General features: G+C 36.1%; 1 protein-coding gene across 1 annotated transcript in view; it reads right to left on the bottom strand.

Moving 5' to 3' along the window:
• Positions 1–2,217: 2,217 nt before the first annotated feature.
• Positions 2,218–24,067, bottom strand: part of ACVR1C (activin A receptor type 1C) — a 78,860-nt gene continuing 57,010 nt past the window's right edge. Inside the window, exons 3-9 of the mRNA XM_004743893.3 lie at positions 23,787–24,026; positions 18,592–18,822; positions 15,830–15,997; positions 14,327–14,483; positions 12,429–12,553; positions 9,886–10,016; positions 2,218–5,906 (exon numbers count right to left, since the gene is read on the bottom strand). Coding sequence (XP_004743950.1) covers positions 5,781–5,906; positions 9,886–10,016; positions 12,429–12,553; positions 14,327–14,483; positions 15,830–15,997; positions 18,592–18,822; positions 23,787–24,026 — 1,178 coding nt within the window. The 3' untranslated portion in view covers positions 2,218–5,780. The remainder of the gene's footprint in view (positions 5,907–9,885; positions 10,017–12,428; positions 12,554–14,326; positions 14,484–15,829; positions 15,998–18,591; positions 18,823–23,786; positions 24,027–24,067) is intronic.

The raw sequence follows: 24,067 nt of genomic DNA, 5'->3' as shown, positions 1-24,067 counted from the left end.
CAGATTCTCAGTGGTACTGTTGACATTCAGGTTCATGTAGCCCATGTACAAATCTTGCAGTTAAAACTGTTAGATCTGCAGAGAAAACTTTCTTGCACAATAACAGGGACCAGCGATAAGAAAATACAGTCATATCAGAATATATTAAAGTCTAAGATGAGACAGTGTGCCTATCCTCCCAAATGTTGTGTTAATCTATATCTGAATTAAGAAGGACAGGGGGCTTTTAATCAAGGGAGTTTAAAATGGGGATGATTAATTTCCATACAATCTTATGTTACAAACCATATGCCATAACAGCTTAATTTAAAAGATGGCCAAAGCAAAGCAAAGCGATTGTATGAAGCAGCAGAAATAAATTTAGCAATTCCATTAGGAGACAAAAATTTCACGTTCTCTGTCCAAAGTCATCATCTTTGAAGTGGAATTGGGCATTAAGGCAAAAGTAGACATTCCTTGTATGTTAGCTAAAAGCTAGAATGTAACTTGACTGGTAGTCTTTTTAAACTGTGAAAGAAAATTTTCTCTGCCATTAACAAGTCCTCTCTTCATTGTGCCAAATGAAAAACCACTGGAAAAGGCACAAGACAAAACCTCTCATACGTGGTTATGGCAAATTACAATCTTGCCAGGAAGTTCAATGTGGAGCAAATGTGAACATGGGCTAGAAGAACAGAAATTACAGAGTGACTGGAACTGATGATATCCGGCAAAGATTTTTTAATGTATCTAAAGAAAATGAATAAAGAAAAAGTAATGAGAAACTGAAAAGAGAGAAGATAATATGCTACTAGCCATGGTCTGAGATTGAAAGGCTAATCGTCTCCCGCTCCCATTGCCAGGCATAAAAAGAACAATTGTTACCGAAAAGGGAGAAACAGAGGCATGAAGTGTCTCATCGTTACTTGCTACTTGTGCAAAGAAATACTACGTTCTCCCAATTCCTAAATTTTATTCAGTACTTCAGTGGTTGCCTACCTAGCTTGACAATTACTTTACAACTTTTCCCTGGCCTGTTTTAGCTTTTAGCTCTTCTCATTGACCCCACTAGGAGTGAGCAAAATATTTTAGCAGGGGAAAAAAAAAGAGAGAGAGAGAGAGAGAAAATTGAGATTTGATCAACACAATTAAATGATGCATTCTATCAGTGTACATTCAAGGTAGGTTTAGAGGCATGTTAATAATTTTTTAATTAGCAAATGTTGACTGTGGTAGGGTCCTGGTGTGGGAGTCACCACTGAGTTTGCCTATCAATTCTGCTAATAACAAGTAGTCACGTAATCTTTGATCCTTGGTGTCTCTATCTATAAAATATGGAAATTAAATTGTAAAACCTCTTACATTCTTTATAATTTCCAAGTTCTGGTTTTTGTGTTTTTGTCTGTGACACATCTGAAATAACTTAGACCACCAAAGGATTCCCTTTCATGAGAAGGCTAAATATTAGAGTGATTAAGCTAAATGATGTCTAGTTGCTTTTTAAATTAGGGACTAAATATAATTTTGGAAAACAGTAGGGAATATTTTAAAAGGAGGTGAGAAAAATAACAAAACATAAAAGCAAAGCTAGGAGAAAACAAGAGTGTCAAATATTGGAAAATTTGCATTGACATACTTTGAAAAACTGCCTATTATGGAAATTCTATTTAATATTAACATTTTTAATGAAACTTTTGTATTCCAACCAACATCTTTTCTTCTGTTTAGAAGAAGCTGTCAGAAGCAAAGGGATGACTGTCATCACTAAATCGTACCTAAAGTCCCTGTAGGTATTACCTTATGGAGGGAGCTAATACAGAGCAGTGCCAAACACAGCAGAAGCATGTTTCATGAAAGAAGGTATTTAGAATATCTTCAAAAACCATAATGACACCATTTTAAGAAATGAATTCTTAAATATTTTCAAGTGACCTAAAATGCTATATTTGTAAATTTACTTAAAGTGATGCTTATTGAAATAATCACACACCATGAACTTGACTCACTTGTTACTGTTACTTTCTCAATTTCCTGATGGGACATAAAATGTCCATACTTTAAATAAATTTATTGAAACAAAAAACATCTCCCTGGGTGGCTCAGATGGTTAAGCATCTGCCCTTGGCCCAGGTCATGATCTCAAGGTCCTGGGATGGATCCCCCACATTGAGCTCCCTGCTCAGCAAGGAGTCTGATTCTCCCTCTGCCTCTCCCCTCAGCTAGTGCTTTCTCTCTCTCTCAAATGAATAAAATATAAAAAAAAAACAAAAACAAAAACAAAAAACCCTCTATATATATTTTAAATAAGTAATCAAAAAATATTCCCTGCTAAGAAATTTTAAGTTGAATTTGATACAATGGCAAACGTGGGCTTCCTGCTTTCAGATGATGATTTCTCAGTAGGTTCCCTGGTATTTTTGCGTAAACTCTAAGACAGCCCTGAGTTTTCTCTGCCCCAGTAAGTCACATGGTGGCAAATTTCAGCACAGTTAGTAGTTCTGTTTAATAATTCTACTAAAGTAGAAGTATTAAGAATAATAAATTCTTATGGAACTTGTAACCCAATGAATCTATTGTAGATATTCATTTTAAAATAAAAGCTGATTTTGAAGTCTTCAGACACTGCAACCAGGTTACTATTTTCATACAATCATGGAAATTTAAAATGCAAAGTTAATTGAAAGTATAAAGATGAAAAGCAAGTGCTATGCCTAAAATAGTGCACGACACAGTCATGTTTCACTTTCAAGTCAGAACATAAATTAAGAATTCTAGATGTGACATGCCAAATATTTTAGACAGAGAAGAAAGCACACAACATAATTCGTACCAATTACACACTTAAACGTGTAGCTTGAAGGCAACAAGTTCATGCTGTAATATTGACAACACATAATGTTTCCCTTATTTTAAAAAGTGATGCTGCATAGAAACCCCATCACCACTTTATACAGTACTGGCATTTCATAAATAGCAATTTCCCAAGCTTTATATTATACCCAAAGTCAAAATATTTGAAAGGAGCAAAGAACACTGACACATTGAGTCTAAGAATATTTTTTGCTTATCACACAATTCAAAAGAAATAAATATTACACAATGACACTCCATCAAAAACAAATAATATGAAGTTTAACAGGAAAGGTATATACAATAAATTTATGCTCTAAACTTTATCCTGTTCTTGTGAGCATTTTCTATTTATAATCATGTTGAGAGTTAAGAAAAATTAGAACTTTCATCTTTTTTTAATCATTTTTGTTAACCTAACTCTTTTCTTAAGAAGTGTGTTTGGTAATTAAGATGTAAGACCAGTCAGTTAGAAATTACAGTAAACTAACATGAAAACAAGAAAAACATCTCAAAATGTACAAATTTCTCTAGAGTAAAAGTTGAACCAATAAGAATATGGAGTTCTATTTGGGCACACCCAAATAAATTATAAAACATAATGTAGAGGAAAATTGAAATGTTAAAACATTCTCTAAACACTGAAATAAGTATATTCACCCAACATAAGTGAATAAAACAAGAAATATTATTCTTATTTATTTGAACAACCATTTAACTATAATACAACCATAGTAAATAAATAATTTCATTTTCATATATTCAAATACAACCTATAAGAAGTCAGATCACCCCTTCCCATAAGCTCTTTTTAAAATCCCTTCCCATATGCATTTTAAAAAACTGATTATATAATTAGATTGTCTGCACTGGCCCAATAAATATAACTTGTAAATGTTTTGCAAATTGAAAATAACTTCCAGAACCCACTGTCGTATGGAACTCAAGACTTCCTACATTGTCAATTTATTTCCTTCCCACAAACCAATACCTACATTGTTGTTCCCATTTCCAAATGAGTCTCTAAAATCCCTGAGGGCAGAACCTATGATGCATCTGTTCTCTACTGACCCCAATATTATGGCAATGAAGATAAGGGGTCCCCTATCTTATTTAATGAATGGATGACCACAGCTGTCAGATATTGGCCCTTGATTATCTCATTCCAATCAAATGAAGGTGGGTTCAGTAACATATTTCCATAGTGAAATGAACTATAATCACTAGATTGTGCTCTGCACGAAAATACATCGCTATATCCTTTTGAACACTGTTACCTAAGCTATGTTTTGTAGAACACTAAAATGTGGGACAGTAAAAAGGTTTTCCCTCCTCTTAACAAAAGGATTCCATGATCAAATAATTTGGGAAATCTAATTAAAAGTAGCTCCCACAACATTTCTTTATTGCTAGATTCCTCAAAGTACAAGATATACTAATGTATACTATCACTTTTTAAGAATCTATCAAAGAATGCTTTTGGTCTTGGAACATCTCAACAGAAGAACGTTCTAAGGATCAAAGCTTAGGAATCAGTGCTGTAGAACAACAAAAGATACCATGTTAAATCTCCTTTACCCAAGCAGAATTACAGATTTGAAGGAAAGATTCAGTGTTGCAAGTATTATTCAGAATTCATCACTTCTGTCTCCACAGGAAGTAGAATAAAAGCAAAAGTACCATGAGCCTTCTTTTGCATTTACTTGCTCATTTTGAAAAGGTAGGGAAATAGCTATTTACAGTTACTGAAGAGTTCTCTCATCTTTTCTCAAAATATTTTCTACTTCCTCCTCCCTCTACTTCTGATACATTCTTTCTAAGTGTGTATTCCAAAAGCAGTGGGAACCTCTGAAATAAATCTTAAAGACCCCTCCTAACAATGCATCTTTATACATGATTAATCTCTGGAAGTTTTCAGAAAACGTTAATATTTATCTCACAAATAGTCAGACTATGAAATCTCTATGAGGAAAACGTCAAGGGATATTGTCCTCAGAGTTCATGCAGGCCCATTATGATTGGGCAGAATGACCCACGTGGTCTTCTGTCTAACTAAACCATGAATACCACCATGAAAGCTGTTGTTTCTGCCTAAGGAGAAAAGTACTATATGGGAATTAATGGGAAAGCAGGAAGTTAGCTAAGTCTACAACTGTGAGTTATCACAAGATTTGGACCTAGTGCCAGCTCCACCACTGGTTATGTGACTTTCAGGAAGTCTCAATGTTCAAGCTGTCCGATGTCTCATTTGTAAATGGGAGGAAGTAGCAATCGTAGTGGCTTTCATACTGCTTTGGGGGCTGCTGTGGTGGCGGGTTATGAAGAACAGGATAGCAGGTAGAAAGGACGCCAAGCCAGTGGCCACTGGGACCTCAGTTCTATCTTCCAACTGAGCGGCTCCCCTTTTAAGTGTTTTAGACACTGAAGTTCAGGGCAATATGTAATCTTTTTCAAAGACCCTTCTTAATTTAAAAACAAAAAAAAAAAAAAAAGAAAAAGAGAAAAAAGAAAAGAAAACCGCAGATTATATAATCTAAGCTTCTGCTGAGATAGAACGTGCTCTAGTTCACACTTTTCATGAAGGTGTTTTCATCTCAGGAAAAAAAAAGCTTTTACATTTCCTTTTCTTCATCCATGTGTTTTTGATTCAAGTAAAATAAAATCTTAATGACTTGTATTAGTTTTATATAGCTTATTTTATATTCTTGCAATATCTCTCTTATTAAATAAAAAGATGAACTGATGTGGTGCGTTTCAAAAGAAAAGTAAAGACAACACAGAGAAGGGATGAAATCAATTCCTGCCCATGCCTGACTTCAGTTATTTATCTGTACTGCATTATCGTTGAGGTAGAACGACAACCAAAAAAGGCAGAAACATTCACATAAAGAGGGAAAATGAGGGAAAAAAAAAAAGCTGTAAGAGATTTCTTTTTAACAGAATCATCATCATTAGGCTTTGCAGTCTTCTTTGCCACAAAGTTGAGAGATAGTCTTCTTAATACGAAGGGCTGTTAGGCGGGCTGCCCCATTGGCATACCAACATTCCCGCATTATTCTCCCCATGACTCGGAGGGCCTTTAAGAGAGAAAAATATCAAACACTTTAGCTAGTCACACAAACACAGTCCAAGAGCAGCATAACCACAAACCCAGGAATTGATGCTAAGCTCTGACGAAGAAATCGTAAATTTAAAACGATATCAGAAGATCAGGACCAAACGTCTTTAAAAATCCGGTCAACACACACACATTAACCTTATGGAGACTAGCTTTTAATTGAAAATTCAATCACTGATTTCTGGGAATATGGTAGAGTAGCTCTCTTTTAAAATCTTCTGAGAAGGGACATGAAAGACAAAAAGGCATACAGGATGAGTTGCACATTCCTTGATCAGGATGTTAAGTACATACACGCATACTCTTTTTGTTACTCATTGAGCTATAAGCTATAAGACAATCAACAGAGAGCTATTAAGATTTGTGCATTTGAACATTTAATTTATGCCATAATAAAATAATGACCTGGGTGTAAATATCAAAAATTTGAATAAAAAAATAGTATAAGTGAGCTGCTAAATAAATAAGATAAATACTCAGAGTGGAAAACAATCAGAGAACACAGGAATCTGGAGATGGAAGAAATCACTGAAGCAGCGTCCACCCTGGTAACATCTGCTGATCTCACAGTCTAGACTTTCAGAATTGATGAACAACATGGGAAAGACAGGAAACGCCATCAAAACACCCAGGAAGTATCAGGTCAAGATGTTTCCAAAGTCCTGGATATACAGGAGAATCAGTCTTATAAGGAATTTTGTAAAGAATATTATCTAAATCTTGATTCTTGGTAAGAAGAAAAATCAAGCCCAGGCCTTAAAATTTTACAGTAAGCCTAAGCTCAAAACAAAAAGTCACAAGACAGCAGAAAATAAAGTATCATAAGCAAGAATCAATTGAAACAACGAACAGTAAAATCAAATCCATCAAAACATTAGATGCTAGAATTAATGCCCTAGAAGAATTAATGTCCTAGAATGACACATGAAGAGATGCTCAACATCACTACTCATCACTTCTAGGTCCTTCTAAAAAATCAATTTAAATAAAATACATTTAAAGAATGCACATTAAGAAATCAGAAAATGATCTTAGAAGGAAGCTCTAAGGGGCACCTGGGTGGCTCAGTGAGTTAAGCCTCTGCCTTTGGCTCAGGTCATGATCCCACGGTCCAGGGATCGAGCCCTGCTTCGGGCTCTCTGCTCAGTGGGGAGCCTGCTTCCTCCTCTCTCTCTGCCTGCCTCTCCACCTCCTTGTGATCTGTCTGTCAAATAAAAAATTAAATCTTAAAAAAAAAAAAAGGAGGAAGCTCTGAGAGGCAAAAAGGAACATTGAACAAAGAAAATGATAAATATCTTCTTAAGTTTAAATAAGTAATAGTGGTATAAAATTGCACTATATCTAATACATAGGATTAATACAGAATAAAATAGAACTAAAATATTGGATTAAAATGGACAAAAATTGCTTTTATCAGCAATGTACAAAATTGATCACATAAAAAATGACTATGTTAGTTCTATTCTAGGAATGTATGATTGGTTTAAGAGTGGAAAATTTATAAACGCAATTTATCACATTAAGAGACAAAACTAGAAAGGCTATATCATTACCTCATAGGTAGGAAAAAAGCTTTTATCAAACAAAGTCAGTTTTTATTTAATGTGATTAAAGTTTTGACAAACAAAACCTACAACGAACAGCATGCTCAAAGGAGAAATGTACAAAATTTTAAGTAGTAAAACATGGATATCCATTACCAATTTTTAAGCAACACTATACTGGAAGTCCTAGAAACTCAAGAAGAAGTAAAGAAAAGGCTTAAGAATTTGTTCCAGAACTCTCATTATTTGGAGATATGATCATCTATGTGGACACCCCAAAAGAATCTACAGTTTTATACTCTAAGAAATTTTCCCCCCCACATATGCATATATATATACACACATATAATGTATATATATATTATAATGTATAATGTATGTGTATATATATACACACATATATGTATATATATCAACATTGTTTAAAAAATATTGAAATCACACATAAGACAATCAACAATAAGAACCCATATAATGGACTACTGCACTGATATGAGCATGAACAGATTATAGCTACATATATAAATCAAAGTGAATAGAAATTAAGAAGACTATCTACAGTAAGTTTCAATAATATGTTTCACAGGGCACCTGAGTGCTCAGTTGGTTAAGTGACTGCCTTTGGCTCAAGTCATGATCTTGGAGTCCTGGGATCAAGTCCTGCATCAGGCTCCCTGTTCAGCAGGGAGTCTGCTTCTCCCTCTGACCTTCCTCCTTCTCATGCTCTCTCTGTCTCTCTCTCTCATTCTCTTTCTCAAATAAATAAATTTTTTTAAAAATCTTAAAAAAATAATGTTTCACAATTACAAAAAAAGTAAACAACATATTTTTAACATGAGTATATATATATTTATATATACATATTTATACATTATATATATATTTTTTCTCCTAAAGAAAAGCAAGGCAATAATAAATAATCACTATTGTAATCTCTCAGAGCAGTATGGGATCTTTGTTCTATTTTTTAAACTTAGTATTGAATTCACTGACTGCCACTTTATTATTATGCTTAAATTTTATATATGTTACATATTCTTTCATATACATAAAATTATTAACAATAGAAATAATTTAATTTAATTTCAATTTGGTTATAAATATTTCAAATTCTGCTTCTAAAATAAGTATGTAGGTAAGATATCTATACAAAATAGAAACATCAAGACATAATTCCTCCCTTAAATAGAAAAAGAATTGAATGAAACATGAAGGGGAGGGGAAATGAGGAGAAAAACTATTGTATGAAATAACCCTTATGATGAAGTCCAGCTAAAAGATGTCACTATAAAAAGACCTGAAAATTACAATTATGTATGGTAGAATATAACAGTAATAATGGGGTTGAGGGAGAGGAAAGCCATAAAACAGTTGTGGAATTAGTCAGATGGTTTGCAACCTTTCCCTCTTCTTCCCCTCCTTCTCCCTGTGGGAACTAGAAAAGTCTCTCGCTTCACGTAAGGCAGAACAAGCACTGGGATAACCACAATCTATGCCTATGACACGATGCTTACTGGATGCATTGTTGGTGATGAGAGAACAGTGGCCTCTGCCATGAGGAAGCTTTTCTGATTTAAAAACAGAAGCTCAAACTTTGGCAAATGTACGGGCTGCAAAGATGATCGAAAAATTGCAATACTCCTCCTTGCATGGACACTGACCACCAAACCTGTCTGTGCTCCTACAGTTACCAGACTCCTTGCAGGCAGATCGGGCCGTGTGACTGACTCTGGTCTGTGCATCATGAGCGGAAGTGAGGTGAGTCACCTGAAGCCAAAGCATTAAAAGCCATGGGTGACCCTCCAGCTCCTCTCTTTTCCTGACCTAGACACGTCCTGACCTAGACACTGTGTTGAGATAGCAGCATCCCAAGATCAAAGTTACCTGGATCATTGAATCACCACAGAGAGACACTTGCCTGACCTATAGGGGACTGTCCATAGCAAGAAATAGTCTTGTGTAAAGTCACTGGGATGCTTGTTGCTGCCACTTATCTTGGCGTTCTGTGTACATATGGCTGAAGGGAATAAAATCTTTTTGAAGACTGAAACAAGGACATATACTTATACATGTGGAATGAACTGGATGCCTAGATGAAGACAGTAGAACTGTATGGTCTCTGAAAATCTTCCCCGATACTTACCTCAAAATTATAACAGATAAAACATATGTAAGAACATAGCCTGGGGCACCTGGGGTGCGAGGTGGCTCAGTTAAGTGTCCGACTCTTGATTTTGACTCAGGTCATGATCTCAGGGTCAAGACATCAAACCTTGCACTGGGCTCCACAGTGGGCATGGAGCCTGCTTGAGATTCTCTCTGTCCCTCTCCCTCTGCCCCTTTCCTGAAACCCTGCCCCACTCCATTCCCAGCCAAAGAGGAAAACAGACTTACTTCACAGCTTTGCCACTGGTTTGGGATACTTGGCCGAAACTTCTGGTCACAAACAACCTTCCTCATTTCCTCTATTGAAGGATCTGAAGGCACCATGTCATAATAAGGCAACTGGTACTCCTCAACAATTCCTATAAGAAATTTGCATAATAAATTTCCCAGTATGAATAATAAACAAAGATGCTTATTTCAAAAAGAATACCAATTAAGTCCTCTAGGCACAAGTGGCATTCTGAGAAACTGGAAAGTCAGGTTTATGATAATTCTATATCACTATAAAACTAAGGATATAAATAAAGCACTCAGATGAATAATTATTACATATGTTCTAAAATACATATTATGAAAGTTTACATAATCTTGGAAATTATATAAATTTTATATAAAACATAAAATTATATCCATTTTACAAAAATATAATTTATGCAATTACATAAAATCTTACAATTTTGTATAAACAAATTGCATGTATATAATTTTAATAATTATATAAAATATAATTGTATATTATAAAAATTATGTGAATACTGATTTATGTAAAATACCATTGTACAATTCAAAAGTAATGCCTAACTGCAAAATTTACAGCATGGTCCCATTTGGGAATGAAATATGTTTCTCCATTAAATAACCCTTTCAAAACAGGATAGTTTTCGCTTTTTGAAAATTGATAGGCAATCTTTTAAAAGTTGAGTTTCTTACATTTGGATTTTGGAAGTACTGTACCAGAGAATGTGCCAAAGAAGCAGCAAAGGTACTGAAGATGGACAGTTCAACACGAAGGTTCATATTAAAAGAGTTCATATTAAAGAGTCTCAAAAAGAAATATCTGAATTTAATTATCAGAATATTACCTGGACTTGAGAATGTCTTCATAAAATTGTTTAAATTAACAGTCCTTTCAATTTAAAATATTTAATTTTAATTAAATTAATTAAAATACTTAAATTAAACTAATATTATGTTAACTATTTCAACAGTTAAAGAAAATTTAAGGACAATGAACAAAAAGCAGATCGAGAAGAATATTAATATGAAATTTTAAAAGTTTATTACAAACATGTTTCAATCTTGCTATTCACCATGCACTGTCTTAAACTCTTTACATGTTTTAATTATTCCTCAAAAAACACTGACTAAAAGAGGTAGCATATTATCCCTACTTTACAGAATGAGGAAACTGAGGCACAAAGAGTCATCAGTTTGCTCAAGGTCAAAGAGCTAGTAAGTGGCAGATCTGGAACTCGATCCCAGGCTCGAGGATTCCACTACAACTTTATTGCTGCTATAAACCGCTTCATTTTCCTGAATGGTTTACTAACTTATTTGTGAATAAAAAGGGGAAAAGTATGTTTCCTCATTCAAAAGAATTTTACCCTTGTAAGTTTAAAAACATTTTTAACCCATTTTTTTAAAATGAAATTGGTATAAGGGAAAATTATATCAATGCAAAATACAAAAGCTGACAGTTGTCTGATAATGACAGCTCTTTTAGTGAACATTTACCCTGTCCTATGCTCTGTACTAATTAATTAATCAAATGAATCTGTTAAATCCTCAAAACCCAAGGGATCAGTTTTATTACTCATTTTACAGATGAGGGAAATGAGACCAGGTAACTTGCCTAAAGTCAGACATTCAGGAATTTGCTAAACCACAGCTTAGTGTTATGTCGGTCTCACTGGAAAGTGAAAAGCCTAATCAGTTTTCTACCAGGAGGTAACTTTTCTCCACAGATGCCACAACTTCATAAACTGCATTTGTAGGGTTTCATCCTTTCAAAATCTTCCTCCTCTCATTATTAATCTCTAAACAACTAGGAACAGTAGAGTCAGGAAGTTAGTCTTCCTCTCCACCTCTGCCCTCCACTTTCTCCCTTCCACATTCATTATCATAAGGAAAAAGCAACAACAGTAACAAAAAGCATACAAACAGGGCGCCTGGGTGGCTCAGTGGGTTAAGCCTGCCTTCGCCTCAGGTCATGATCTCAGGGTCCTGGGATTGAGCCCCGCATCGGGCTCTCTGCTCTGCAAGGAGCCTGCTTCCTCCTCTCTCCTCTCTCTCTCTCTCTCTGCTTGCCTCTCTGCCTACTTGTGATCCCTGACAGATAAATAAATAAAATCTTAAAAAGAAAAAAAAAGCATAGAAACAAAAACTGGAAAAACCTGAAAAATAGAAGACATCAAGTCCTGTGGCTTTTGGTAAATCATTTAACATCTTTGGGTTCAATTTCTGGTAGAAAGTAGGGATACAGCTAACTGCATACAAACTCAAGAAAATTTTCAAGTGCTTCGCAAAGTATCATTAAGAAAATCAGAATTATCAGAACTGTCACCCCCACCTGAGCAGTAATCATAATACAAAATCATCATCATATGTAGGGTGCTCCACTCTTGCCACAGGAAAGATAACACCAAAGGGCAGTCTCTTAAATATTAAAAAGATGATTCAATATAATGCTTAGAAAAAATACATAGAAAAAAATATCTTGTATTCACAGCATTGAGAAAAGACAGATACAAAGAGTATCTCCAACATCTTACCTCCAACTGAACACCTTCGGGCTATTTCCCAATAAACCAGACCAAGAGAATAGATGTCAGCTCGTTTGAAAGACTCAAAGATATTCACATTCATTGTATCATCCAGCATTTCAGGAGCCATATACCTTAAAAAAACATGCGCATTCCAGATCCTCTGTATGACTTTATAGCAATCCAATAAAATACAACCTTAATAAATCCCCACATAAAATATAAATTAATAGCTTACATCAAATTTAAAAGTAGATTCAAGCCACTGTAATAAATTAAATTTATGTAATATAGCTATTGACTGAACTATAAATTTAAAAACATTTTAAATAAAACTAGAGGTCATCCTACTCAGGGTATCAAAGCAAGGTGCCAGGAGCCAAGTACTTGCAAAGGACAAGCTAGAGGGAAATGCAGTAAGCAAAGCATTCAATTGGAGAGATGGAACTCAACCTCCACCAACAAACATTGCCATGGAAAGTTCCTTAGGGCAAATCATCATGGTGGGCCCAGGACTCTAAAACAGTGCTTAGCAGCATTCCATAAACACCTTCTCTGAATGAACAATTCTACTATAAATTGGCTTCCAGAAATATATACACCTTATATAGTGGCTACAAGAAAATGACAGCCTTGTTCAAATAAGACTAAACCAAAGAAATCTACAGCCTATGGGACCTGATGGAGTCTAGCTGTCCTAGGGGAATTCTACAATTTCCCAGAGTATTAAGATGAGGATGCAAAACCCTCCCAAACTCTTAAAAGTTTTAGAACCTCTGAAGGAGTCTAGCATCCAAGGCTTCCCGGGGGGTTGGGGGTGAGGGGTGTCTGTGATGGGCATACATTCCGATGGGCAAGCTGAAGTTTACTTTTTATAGGGGAAAGAAGAGAAGTCCCATAGGGTTGCCCAGCTTGAATAAACTGCCCTGAAGTGTTCCTGGGGTGTCATTAAATTGTCCTAGGGAACCAAGGGAAGGACTCAGAGGTTTGGGCTTGGAATCTTAAACATGGCTTGGAGGTCAACTATACCAGAAATCCCTTATTCCAAAGAGCCTTTGACAACTCCAGGAAAATGTTTTCATGTTTTCTGTCTTCAAGGTCAAGAACCCAGGAATTAATGTCAAAGTAGCATGAGCTTGATATTCGAATAAAAGGAAATGGAAGTACTCTGGCCATATGACCACAGGCTGGCCAGAACAAGAATCCACCAGAAATCCCATTACTAATGGGCCTGTGGTAATATATATGTCATATGTTCTGTTTCTCTCATATTTGTTCTGAGCCCTCAAAAATTCTGTTCCTTGAATGTGGAACTTGTGTCCAAACTCCTACTATCTCAATATACATCAATTTGGGAGACTTAAGAATAAGCACAATTATAGTAAATACAAAAACTGTTACATATTCTTAAATACAAAGGGAGTACAGTAGCACATGTATGTATTTATGTAGAGTCCCTCACTTATCTTGCTCAACACATTGACTGTATCTATTGTTTAGAACATTGAACAAATAGAACTAGCCCTGAGTTTCAGTTCCCTTATGAGTATAAAGGCTTTGGGGGAGCTATATACTGATGACATGTTTTTCCCCTCCTAGCCATGGGAAAATGTATTTCCGGAAACTGGCCCACTCAAAATAATGTATCTTCCACCATCCATCTCTACTGGATTCCCCACCCAGATAGCTACTGTCTGTATGACTAAAATGCCAACTGTCCTCGCTTTATAACCATTCTGTTACTGACTTCTCAATGACCCAGAGAAGACTCTTTGCTTTCCTCGGCCTAATGATTTTCCATTTGGACTCCCACCTTCACCCTCAAAACACCCACACACTCATCCCAGGATTTCATGTTTATGGCGCGGTCATTTGTCTGAGTGTGCCACCAGAGTTAGTGATCTTACCTTTTGGTTCCCACTTTAGGATTCTGAGGTATGTCAATTGTGTTCAGTACTGAATCATGCTTCACAGCCAGCCCTAAGTCTGCTATGGCACATGTTTCGCATTTTTTCACTAAGATATTCTTTGATTTTATATCTCGATGAGCAATAGCAGGTTTACCTATGAAGCATAAGAAAAGAATACACATTTTTTTTCTTTTTTGTTGTTATTGTTGTTACCGAAGGCTGACTCTCCCTAAAAGGAATCACATTGAACACCTGGCTCAAAAGTCACCTCCAAAAACAGGTCTTCCCTGACCACACAGTCCACATCCCCTGTCAGTCTCCACAGAGTACGCCATTTTGCCTTCTTCATAACCCTTATTACTCCCTAAACTATACTGTTCATTCACATGTGTGTTTGATTATCTGTCTCTCCCAGCTAGACTGTAAGCTCCCTAAGGGCAGTGCCTGTGTGTTATTCATCAGCCTTCAGCATGTCATTGATGCTTAGTACACTAGGTGGCACTTAGTAGCCACTAGTACATATTTGTTGAATGAAAAGGGAAAGAATTAGCATTGCTACATCCACATAAGAACACAGCAAATATTCTCTTACAAAAAAGTCTCAAACTTCTACTACCTTAGACTAGCAGTTCTCAGAAGTAACCCCCAAATCCCTGGGAGTGTTTGATACTCTTTTCCAAATACACAGCTGTGGGATATTAACTTTTCTGCACATATTTCAATCAAAACATAAAGGAACAACTGAATGAAGAGCATGCATGAAAATCTATGCATTAAGTCAGACATTAAAGAGATTTGCAAAAATGTAAAAACAAAATCATATTTTCACTATATTGGTTTTGTATTATTAAAAAAATTTTTTTGAAACTTGTTTAATAATTATTAAGTAAATTAATAAATACTTTAACATTTTTTTTCAATTTTAGTTTTTAAAAGAGTAAATATTAACAGATAGAATGAAAATACACCAAAACCTCTGGGGTCCTCAATAATTTTTAAGAGTTTAAGGGATCATAAATGCAAATTTGGTAACCACTGCCCTGACTAACTAATGACTTTCTAGAGCAAATTCACTATTAGCTCAATAAATAGAAAAGACAGTGGGAATCATTTGATCTTTAAGTACTTTACATGTAAATTTTTTTTTCAAGATAATATTACCATCTCGAATTATTTTAGCTATCAGAAGTAAACATTTTAAATTAGTTATATTCTCTGAACATAGAGCATTTGCCACCAAAGCATGATCTCCCAGGTGTATGTGCTAAATGACAAAGTTGGAGCCACTAAGTATAAAAATATTACTATGGCTAATATGCAAAAAGTGTGTAGATGAGAGTTGGCTATATTATAATATCCTCAGCTTTATAAAGTATCTTAGTGTTTCTTTACATTTGATAATTGTTTTTAATAAACTAAAATGCAATTAAACACTAAAACACAACTTGGTGTTTCTATCCTCATAAATAAGCAGGAAAAACTTAGAAAGAAAACACGTACCTTGTGTGCCAACGATCTCCATATGTAGGTGGGCCAGGCCACTAGCTATTGAAAGGGCCAGTTTGATCATGCCAGCCACGGTCACTATGTTTCTATTCAAATAGTCATATAAGGAACCCAGTTCATGATATTCGGAGACAAGCCAAAGTTGAGTCCAAGTACCATTATCTAAATGTGAAAAAGTCATTTTATTGCTATAAATATATGTTGAGAAAGAAACCAAAAGCTTTTACCAAATGTCAGTATTTAAAGTAAAGCTGTACGGTTCACAAAGCAAAGTTAATTCCTTTAGTGAGGACGCTGATGGTCCAAATGAGCAAAGTAAAATTTCTCACTGTATCTCTGAAAATACTGATATGCTAGAACCTGTTGCATGTATCCACCAGAGCTACAGGAAGCTGTGAGAGTGATTCTGATTAAGTGAACAACTCCTTTCTTACTCTCTTTTTATACTGATAGCACCACATTATAGGAGAAGCTACTGACAGATGTACTTGGGCTCAGTGTCGTGCTAAAATTACTCTGAGCTTTCAAGAAAGATTGTTCCAGTACAAACCAGAAATGCAACAAATTTACACAAAGTGTTATTAATGTAATAAAGACTCTAAAATTCTAAGAACGTTCAATGTTCTTCACCTTTCAAAATATGAAGTTGATGATTTTCCCCAAAAGTTAAGGTTAAGAGCTAAATACAGTTACTAGACATTTTCAAGTAATTTACTTCATTAACAAAAGCTAATCCAGCTTATAAAATATTTTTAGCAGAACAGAAATTAGCCTATAACTTCTTCAGGTATTAGAGTCCCTGGAGTTAGCTTTAGCTTTTGGAATAATATCTACAGCAGCTCTGAACAGTCCTGATCTGTTCCAACACTCAGAGAAAGGAAGCTATAATGAACATTTGCTATGGACTTTTTCTATTAAATGCTTTATGTACAAGAGCTACTCCTAATCCAAATATTTACTTTTCAAATCCAGTAGTGATAAAATTTCCCTGGAATACAAAAATCAACATAACATGATAAAGTTCAGTAATAAACTAGCCATGTATTAAACTAATCCTTATTCTGACTCTGTCCCTGCTCAACACCAGTGGCTATCTTGTCCTCTTATAGCAATGTCTCTGTCAGACTGTTGACTAACCAGTGGAACTATAAATACCACAAAAGATTTAGAAATGAGGATGAAAGCAATGTTGGAGATCATTTGAAACCATGCGCAAAGCCAGATAAGCCAGCGACAGAGGTAGACCAGTTAAACTGAAGGAGAGACAATCAAGGATGATCTCCCTTGGGCCTATTGCTTTATAATCAAATAAACATCATGATGAAATTAGCCTCATCAAGATGATCCTTATAACTAAAGTCATTACTGCTTTGACAACAATGCTAGTTAATCTGATAAGTAGGTACACCTCAGCTCAATCTTAGGAAGGAAAAGGAAAAGTTCTTAGTTTACTAAGAAAGGTCTCATTTTCAGTAGTCTGGATATTTTTTCAAAGTACACAGAGTTAAGAATTTGGAAAGAACCTTTTTTGTTTATAGCTCATCTTTATCCACTTTATACCTGGGAAATCAGAAAACACATACCATCTGCAAACATAATTATGGCCAAAATGTACAATAATTCTAAGCCTCTCTTTTGTCATCTAGTTAGTAATAATCAAGCTTATAATAGATAAAAATAACCACAGATTTTAATTTCCATGGGCAATGGTGTATCTCTGATATCCACAGATAATTTTTTTTTTTTTTGTAATTTGTTTTTTAGATAGAGGTTACAGTCTCTACCTCACCAAAGTTCTTCATGAGTATTACTGATTCGAATTTTAAAAAATTGACTGGGTCATGTTTTGCTCGTCATTGTGCCCTGTTTCCCTTTGTTATGGGAACTAATGCACAATTAAGTAAGTAAAAGCCATGCAAAAAGAAGAAAGAACGCGTAAGTAATCCGCAAATTATACCCAGTCCCTGATTACTCAGGGATTTATACAATATTTTATGAAAATTGATTTCAATACCAAAACATTGAAGCTCTGTCTTGCTCCACAAATCTCAAAAAGTCATACTATTTGAGGTTGTTGACGTTCAGTCTCAATATAATTTATACTCAAAGTACATTAATAGAAAATGTCATTGAAATTGATTTGCTTGCTGCCATTCTGGTAATGCTCATAGAGAATTTGAGTCTTGGAATTGAAGCCTATTTATACAGATGAGAAGTACAGTCTTAGCAAAGGTAAATATTCAACTAGCAGTCACTGGTATGCCTGTCCCAGTTAAAATATTGAAATATTTCTGTCCTCATTGGTTAACAGCTGCTATTCAAAATTCCAATGTCATCCCTTTGCCCTAGACACCCAAAGCAACCTCCCCCACCTCCCACTCCACCCCCTGACAAGATGCCTCTCCAACTCTTCACGAACCAGCAAGTAAGCGCTAAAAACTAGCACGGCACGGTTCCCCCAGGACTCTGGACCAGCTGAATTCTGTTCTGATTGGATGGTTCCTGTGCCATACCAGTCACCAAATATTTTAAGTGTCAGCCCAGCTATGGCATCATCATGATTTCATGTCACTAATTTGCCCTGTCTTTATTGTATGGTTCTGTACATTTATCTGTGGAGAAGAGGAAAAGCATCTTCCATCCTCAATAAAGAAATTAGACTTTTATGTATTTTATTAAAACAAAGAAATTATTTATGGTGATCTGACGACGGACATGACATGTTTACTTGCTGAACCCAATTAGATAGAAAATACCTTTGTTGTCAGCAGCAATGAAACCAAGTATGTTTTCATGACGCAGCATAACCGTCTGATAAATTTCTGCTTCCCGAAACCAAGATCTTTCATCTCTGGAGGAGAAGATTTTTACAGCCACATCTTCCCCACACCATCTTCCATGCCAGACCTCACCAAATCTACCTTTTCCCACTATCTCTTGAAGTACGATCGTCCTTGCAATTGTTCTTTGAACCAACAGAGGTAGACCTAACCAAAGAAAAGATGGAATTGATGAGTACAAACAAGGAAGTGTCAGGAAAGAGCTATCATAATGATTATTATTTTCACACAAAAAGGCAAACATTGAAGCACTTTCATAATTTTACCGATTTTGAAGAAATAAGGACCATTGTATCAAACTTTTAGGTCAAACCTTTCTCAAAAAAAGAAAAAAAACAAAACACTCCAAATTCTTCATATGAATTTCTCTTCTCACATTCCCAAATAAAGATTTCTTGAACATAGCCTGCTGCTACAGATATCTGATTTTCAGAATTGCTGGAAATTTCCCTGATTTGCCCACAAAAGCCAGTCAGGTTACTAAATACACAAAAGTTTAAAAAAAAAAAAGCCATCAGCCTCTAAAACAAAATGCATTGTTTCTAGTACAACTGGGGAAGCAGAAGAATTCCTTGTGAATTTTTTCAAAAACCAAATTAAAGGGCCACCTGGGTGGCTCAGTGGGTTGAGGCCTCTGCCTTTGGCTTGGGTCATGATCCTGGAGTCCTGGGATGGAGCCCCGAGTCGGGCTCTCTGCTCCACGGGGAGCCTGCTTCCTCTTCTTTCTCTCAGCCTGCCTGTCTGCCTACTTATGACCTCTGTCTGTCAAATTAATAAATAAAATCTTAAAAAAAAATTAAAATGGCAAAGTGAAGAATCAGATTCAATAATCAAGTGAGATAATTATGTTACACTAAAAAAAGCAAGGCATCATCATAGAAAACACCAAATGGACATTCTTTGTGAAATAAAAAAAATTTCAAAGAAAATATATTCCAAGTGTATGTTAAAAGTTTAGATTCTTTGAACCAATAACCCCACCTCTAGAATTCTATCCTAAATATTTAATGCAAAATGCAGAAACATGTCAAAATATTTAATACCTTAATATTTACAGGAAATAGAAGGAAAATAGAAAAATTGTTAAACATAGTACTGTGATTAAGAGAAAAGATAAATTTAAAGACCTCATTTCCAATTTCAGCTGTGCTACATGGTAACCACGGGCAAGTATCGGAACTTCTCTGAGCTTCAACTTCCTCATCTAAAAAATAGGGGATATTAACAGTACTTATCTCATAGGGGTAACACAAGAATGAATTAGCATGTTAAGCATCTGGGACAGTATCTGGTATATTACATGCTCAGTAATGGTCAGCCCTTAATATTCTATCTTAGAACAGATTACTTAGAGCAAATGATAATAATGCTATTTATGAGGAGGTATTTCTTAATGACATGAGAAAATACTTTTGCTATAATGTAAAATGAAAATAACACAGTAAATTCAACTCATCTAAATAAATATACCTAGCTATTCAAAATATGCACAGGAAAAAGCCTGTAAAGGAAATTTGCCAAATGTTATAATTGGTTCTGCCTATTTAGTGGAATCAGGATGAACTGTGATATTCTTCTTTCTAATACACATTTTCTTAATTTCCACAATAGGTACCTACCACTTTTAAAATTAGAGGAAAGTAGGTAAAGAGGTTACAGTCTAAGTTTACTCTGGGAGGTCATGTTTAGTTATTTTCCATGTACTCAGATGGCTTGGAAACTCTCATTGCTATAACCCTCTAAGCTCTGCAGGGTTCGGCCTCTGCTCCTGAAATGAGCCACGGTTTATTCAGATGTTCTCCTCTTCCTAAGAACCACCCACTGTGGCTAAATAAGAACAGACTATAAGGTTGCTATTATGGATCTCAACAATTAGTCATAGAGCCCCATAGCCAGGAAGTTCTGAGATAGTCTAGTTCAACTTTATCATTTTAGGGATGAGAAAATCGGGGCCCTGCAATAATCGAAGACTGGCCCAGAAATAGGCTCTAGTGGGAGGCCAACCTACAGCTGAAATGCTGGTGTTCAGTCCAAACTCTTGCTCTCCCTCAAGGAAGACAAAACATAAGGGACTCAATCTCACAAAACAAACTGAGGGTTGCTGGGGGACGTGGGGGTAGGGAGAGGGTGGCTGGGTTACAGACACTGGGGAGGGTATGTGCTCTGGTGAATGCTGAGAAATGTGTAAGCCTGATGATTCACAGACCTGTATCCCTGGAGCAAATAATACATTATATGTTAATGAAAATAATTTAAAACAAATCAAAAAAACTCTTGTTCTCACCATTCAGTGGATATGCCCACAGTCTTCCCCTGTTGGGAAGACTTCCAGCAGCAAACTCTAAGGGCCATTTCTTCAGGCTTATGGCCAAGTTTACTACTTGACCATGCAGTAAAAGTTGTACTAACAATTATCAGGCCAAATTGCAATCTCAATCTCCCTCCTCCCTCCCCAATCTTGCACGCACACACTCACCAGAACACCACCATCAACAGCCACTACCACCAGTAACTGACTAGAGAACTTGATTAGCCTCTGTTTTCAAACTGCAAATTGATCAAACACAGGACCAATGCCACAGACCAGGGACAGAGGAACACAACATCAATAAAGGTACTGAGCACAGCAATTAAGCTGAGACACTAAAATTCAGGGAAAGTTGCTTCGGTATCTTTCAAGGCAACCATTCCAAAAAATCTAGTTCTTGTTTATACACTTAGAGATTTCATTTGAATATACATAGACTTTGCTTCTCCCTGTAGGTTCATTTCCCTTTAAAAATTTTTCTTTAATTTTTTTTTTATTTTTTACCAGTAGTTGTAGAAGCAGATGCCTGTCTGATGGGAAGGCATCTTTCAGTAATGTCACCACCCATCAGAAGTGTTATATTGGGACAGGAAAGCAGCCATCCACCCAGTTTCTCAGAAACCACCTGAAACATAAGCCATTCTCAGAAATAATCCAGCAGCAGATATGTTCACTTGCCTTTTTTGCAGATATTTTATCTCTTTGAAATGACCTGGTCAGGAATAAGCCTCACAATTTTTTTCAACACCTAACAAAATTGCCTTTGCCTAAATTTTGCTGGCCAATTAAGAGAACCAAAGGGGAAGCGGAAGCACCTGATTTCCTCCCAATGAACGAGCTTTCATGATGGAAAACTTGTTGCAGCTAGACCCATTCTCTCTGATTACCAAAGGCACTGTTGTCATCAGGTATTTTTAGCCAGTGCTCACTGCTAAATGGATATAGTTGACTCTAAGAAAAAGTCTAAAACTCTTTCAAACTGGTCATTAAAATCATCTGTGCTTGAGTACATGTATGGCTTTCTTTTTAAGAAAGATCTTAGAATAATCTAAAGATGAGAGTTCAGCAGTCAATAAACCCAGATTTAGGTTTAAAGATGCACAAAAACACCAAAATATCTTAAGGTTAATTTTTAAAATTTCATGTCTTGGCTCATGACTACTTTCTTAAACTAAATATCCATTCTCCAGTTATAAAGTCTCTATTATTTTTATTTGAGAAGGAAATTCTTAGTCATATTAAATATATTCAAGGAGGAGCTACTTAACGTCTTCAGATAAACTGAAATGCTTGGGGGGAATATTAAATAGTTATTTAATCACTTGAAATTTATCAAGAAATTATATGAGGTTTCAAGGAATTGGGCACAAATCAGAGCACTCTCTGCTCATATTTTGTGCCTAGAATGCCACCAGTGTCCAGGAAATTAGCAACCAGTGAGTCCCAGGATGTAACAGTCAAGGAAGGATGAGTACTGAATCTGAACAGCTTTACGTTTAAAGGAAGAACATCAGTTTTCTATGCAATAATTTAATTTGGATTTTAGTTCTATAAACTTTGCAGTCTGGAGACCATCTTTTCTGGGATGCCTCCTTTGAAAACATGCCACCTAATTTGTGCAGTGATGGCAAACACATTGAGACCTTGGTCCATGACACAGCAGGGGAACTTGCCCCCCAAAACAACAAACTCTCTGGACTCTGTGGATGGCCTGATTAGGCCTCTCTTTCCTGGACTCTTAGGGGACTCTAAAGCTACTTCCTGTTAAATACAGACACTCATACAGATGCTACTGTCCCTCCAGCATCTGCCCTTGTTCATTGTGCCTGCCTGGATGCACCTAAAGGCCGTGAGCTGGGGAGTTTCTCGAAGTCTCTTTGAGGTAATCATCCTAAATGATCCTTCCAAAGCAAGAGGGGTCCCAGGGGCTCCTAAAGTGACCCACGTAGGCTTACCCTAGTTCAGCTTTCAGTACTGCATGCAGGCAGGATTTCTGGACATATACATTAGGAAAGGTCATTTTAGAAAGTTTATTATTACAGAGAAATCTGCTTGGTGGCCAGAAACCCAAAATGGCCTCATATGGTTTGTGCGATGAAAAAGGCTCATTTAGGCCATAAAACAGCCTGGTCTTTTGAATTGCTTCACCAGGGGTTGGAAAGTTCCATTAAAGAAGAATAGACTTACCATACTACCTTAGCAAAAGTCAGCACAGGAGGGCTGCGCTAATCCCTATCATCTCTGTTTCTGTGCTTTAAGAATACATTCTTGATTTTAATTTTAGGTCAGCTCCCCGTTGACTTCACACACACACACCTCCTCGGGGGTGCTTCGGATTCTAAAGACTTCCATTACCACAAGCAAAGACACTCTCTAAGAATACCACTTCACTCAACTAAAATCCTCCTCAGAACTCAGCTCTTCAAATACAGTAACTTTTGTGCCCATGAAACATTATAAAGAGAGCAACAATGATTATTACTAACCATAATGGTGGGGGGCGGAGGGAGAGAAGAGAAACTCTTTATCGATTCAGAAGTACACTCTGAAAGAATGTAAAAATGAGAATCTGAATACCTAAGGACAGAAAACGCAACTGAGAGGACTTAATTCTTTCGGCCACAGCTGTTGGCTCTCTTCATCAAATCCAAAACCAAGTTTTAATATCAGAACTTACCCGTACCACATCAAGCATTCTAAATGACCCAGTTCAAAATATTGGGGCCCTTTTTGTTAGAAATTGTTTTTTATTTCTTTTTTAAATAAGAGTTTTCTTACTACAAAATGGACAACAGGCACATACCAGAGCCAGATCCAGAGGCAGTCACATCATAAATCAGATCTTTGAGAGTTTTTCCAGCATTTACCAGATTGCACTCGGAGAGCGGTTCCTCCACATTCTGTCTCTTTTTCTTCCTGTTTGTGCACGGTCGACCTTGGCATGCCCAGATGGTCAGAACTGTGGCCAAGGACAGGAGGCAGACTGGCACAGTAATGACAACGGTCAACTCCATGGGTCCAAGTTTGGGGGCATTTGGAGATGCTTCAGTTAAAAAAAAAAAAAAAAAAAACCATGACCATACT

The sequence above is a fragment of the Mustela putorius genome, unplaced genomic scaffold (assembly GCF_011764305.1).
Source record: "Mustela putorius furo isolate JIRA1106 unplaced genomic scaffold, ASM1176430v1.1 tig00003869_pilon_pilon_pilon, whole genome shotgun sequence".
Classification (NCBI taxonomy): domain Eukaryota; kingdom Metazoa; phylum Chordata; class Mammalia; order Carnivora; family Mustelidae; genus Mustela; species Mustela putorius.
Note: the sequence above shows the minus strand (reverse complement) of the source record. Positions and strands in the feature narration are given on the sequence as shown.